Source organism: Lactuca saligna, chromosome 6, assembly GCF_052625555.1.
Source record: "Lactuca saligna cultivar CGN05327 chromosome 6, ASM5262555v1, whole genome shotgun sequence".
Classification (NCBI taxonomy): Eukaryota; Viridiplantae; Streptophyta; class Magnoliopsida; order Asterales; family Asteraceae; genus Lactuca; species Lactuca saligna.
In genome coordinates, this window is record NC_136422.1 from 71358414 (window position 1) to 71361997 (window position 3584).

Genomic DNA, 3584 nt, shown 5'->3' on the forward strand with positions numbered 1-3584 from the left:
TTCTCATAAGCATCACAAGCCCTGTCCACTTCAAAGAATTCCATGCACCAACTTTTAGGGTCCCTTTCCATGAGGTTTTCATAAGCTAAAGGGTCAATTGTTTTTATGTAATTCATTTCTGCCTCAAATTTAGGTTGAGTAGTACTTGCAGCAGCTGCCCAAAACAGCTTCCTATATTGTTCACCTTTGAATCTTTTCTTGAAGTTAGCATAGATGTGCCTAGCACATTATCTATGCTCTGCTGCTGGAACTCTTTCTTTGATAGCCTCAACCAATCCCTAAAAGAAACAAGAAATGGATGACATAACAAAAAACATTGAACTCAAACAAAACATAAAAGAAAATATACCTTGTGTTGGTCTGATATGAGGGTCAATCCATGACCAATTCCCATTTCAATATCATCTAGTAGGAGGTCAAGAAACCACTTCCATGTTTCCTTATTTTCTACTGCCACCACAGCCCATGCAATAGGGAAGATGTGGTTGTTTGCATCCCTACCCATAGCTGCTAACAGTTGGCCTCTACATATACCCTTTAAAAAACAACCATCTACCCCTATTACCCTCCTACATGCTGCAATCCAACCATCCTTCACACCCTTAAAACAAACATACATTTTAGAAATGTAAGTGGTGGAATTAGGCATGACATCCTCATCTATCTTTACTGTTGAACCATGATTTGTCCTCATTATTTCTTCACCATAACTCCATACTTTACCATAATGTTCTATCAAGCTACCCTCTATCTCATCCAAAGCATATCTCCTAGCATTTCTACATTGAGTCACACTAACAATCAAGTTAAACTTTGTACTCACTTTGGCTTTCATTTTCCTTATGCTCATTTTGGGGTTCTTCAAAAGTTGATTCTTAAAATGTTTTACAATCCATTTATATGTTACAATGGAACCAAGTTTGAAGACTCTTGAACAGTTATGGTCATCAACTAAGGACTTAATCTGGAAAGACCTTTCACTACTCATCCAGGAAGCCCACAGTCTAAAAGGACAAGAGGGGTTCTTGCTATCTTTACAACATCTCACTAATAACCTGTGACTATCATTTTTCTCATAATAAAGATTGTACCCATTCTTCACTGCATAGTTAGTCAAACAATTTTTCAATTCCATAGGGTTAGAGAATCTCATACCTAGAATTGGCACCATTTTGTCCCATTTCTGGTTCTCATTATGGACAGGGTACACTGGTTTGTCATCCGCATTTTTGGTTTCAACCTCATCAGTTTCAAGCTCATCATTTTTATCCTTAGAAATACCTGACACCCGGTGTAAGAATTCATCACCAACATTTTTGTCAAGAGAAGGAATGTAACCATCTGCTTCATGCTCATATGGAATATCATCAGAAAGTTGTGACTCTTTATCATCGTCCATGTCTGGCTCAGAATAATGCCCTTCATCATCTTCTACTACTTCCATATCAGCCCAATCAAGTACAGGTTCATTTTCGTGGTCTATATACACATTTATTGTTAGACCAACTTCATCACTATAACCCGTTTCAATAAACTCATAGTAGTCAGCATCATTCCCAATTCTCCTAATACCCTCTGCCAATGGTTCATTTCTAGTGCAATAATATACATTATCGCAACTGCCTTCAATCAACTTTTCAATGAACAACTTAAAATCTTTGAGATCCATTCCACCAAAATCAACATCAGCGATTGAAACAACAACAGAGTTCAAGTACACTAATGCTTTTGGTGCAAATAAACCATTATAATGTACATAAAATGTCAAATACTTACGGAGTTTGGAATCGGAGGCCATCTTCTTCACTATAACACTCGCATTCACCACTTCTCTTCAATTTTGTAACTATATTCTTCGATTAAACCCTAACTGTAAGGAGAATTGGGGGTGAAAGAGTAATGGGTTTGCAACGTGGTCTAGGTCCACGTAATACGACATGTCATCTCTACTTAAATGAGATAACCGGCATAACAGGTGATAACCGGTATCGAGGGTTTTGGTGAGCAGGATTAGTAAGTTCAGTGGTATAATAAAGACAAAAAAAAAAAGATAAGGGACCAAATGAGTACTTATAGAACACTTTATTACCCTCAAAGGTCATTTTCCCTTTTAAATATTTCTCTTATATTATTTTAATATTAAAAATAAAAAACATCTACCCATACCCTCTCCTCTTCCTTCCTCCCCTCTCTCATCTTTCTCATTTGATTTTGTGACAACTATCAATTTCTAGTCAAGTCAAACCGGTCAACTCAACTAACCCTTGTGTACTAGAGCTCATGTTAGGTAAATACTATACAACTCGCTATTCTAATGAGAAGTCATAAATTGAAAAGTACGTACATCTAGATTTACTGAACCTAAAACTGTGGTAAGTAACGATCCAAACCGATAAAACAATGTTGCTTACTCATCGGGAGTGTGTAAGATCCTTAAACATGGCTTAACGGGGTTTACGGACCTTGAATTTGCGAAGCTGGACACTCACAAATGTCACACACGAAACCTCTCTCAATCGTTTTCACTCTATCTCTTTGTATGTGGAATCTCTCCAAGAATGTCAAATCTCTCCCAAATCTCTCTTTGTATGTGGAATCTCTCCAAGAATGTCAAATCTCTCCCAAATCTCTCTTTTTATGTGGAATCTCTCCAAGAATGTGAAATCTCTCCCAAATCTCTACTAAACCTCTCTCAAAAGTTCATTAAACTTTCTATAGTCTTTCGGGCCATCCCGACCCTTAACCGGGTCAAAAACGGCTTAAAACGGGGTAAAAACGAGTAAAATAGGTTTAAGGACCCGAAACCCCTCTTAAGGGGCCGAACCCTCTTAAGGACCCGAAACTCCTCTTAGGAACCGAACCCATCAGAAGCGAACTAGTCAGAACCGAACCTCGCCTGATGGACCGAACCTCGCATAAGGACCAAACCCTTCCTTTCGGACCGAACCTTCCGTCCATTTCGCACCTTACCCTCTTCGCCTCATTTCGCTTTCGGCTAGCACCAGAAGAGACCGAACCTCCGGCCAGGACCAAGAGGTCTCGCTGGAAGCCCTTTTCTTCCCGGTTTTCGACTAGTTTTCCGTTTTAGGCCCGTTTTTAATTGTTTTAAAGCGGGATTTTCACCTAAAACTTTATTTTAACATATAAGGCCCCATATTTACTAATTAACCACGTTTTTGGGGATAAACCTTATCCAAGAAGAGTGGGTGAAGTACAAGAGGTGGAGTGTTGACTTTGCTTTAATCTATGACACAAGCAACCTCCCATACCCACTCCATGTCACTATTCCCCATCATCCCATACCTAGTCACTTCATTGTACTTTTCCCACCTTTTTCCAACTACACAATTGGTCAAAGTCTAGAAAACTCTCCTCTCTCCTCACACTTCTCTCATTTTCTCATTCTTCCACCAAAGATCAAACATATTTTCTCTCTCACTTCCTTTCTCTAAAAATTCGAGATTCAACGACTGATCTTAGATTTTTCCTCCACATTTGGTAAGTATCTTCCTCCTACACTTAGATATTCTACTATCCTTCATCCAAATCATAGATTGGTTACAAAAATATCGTCATATTTGTTG

The 3584-nt window shown here is 38.6% G+C and overlaps 1 protein-coding gene across 1 annotated transcript; it reads right to left on the minus strand.

The window, feature by feature from the left end:
- Positions 1 to 227: 227 nt before the first annotated feature.
- On the minus strand, positions 228 to 1798 carry LOC145002707 (uncharacterized). The gene is made up of 2 exons (XM_078961922.1): positions 350 to 1798; positions 228 to 278 (listed from the first exon to the last, which is right to left on the minus strand). Exons 1-2 carry the CDS (start codon positions 1796 to 1798, stop codon positions 228 to 230), a joined length of 1500 nt encoding a protein of 499 aa, XP_078818048.1.
- Positions 1799 to 3584: the final 1786 nt, after the last annotated feature.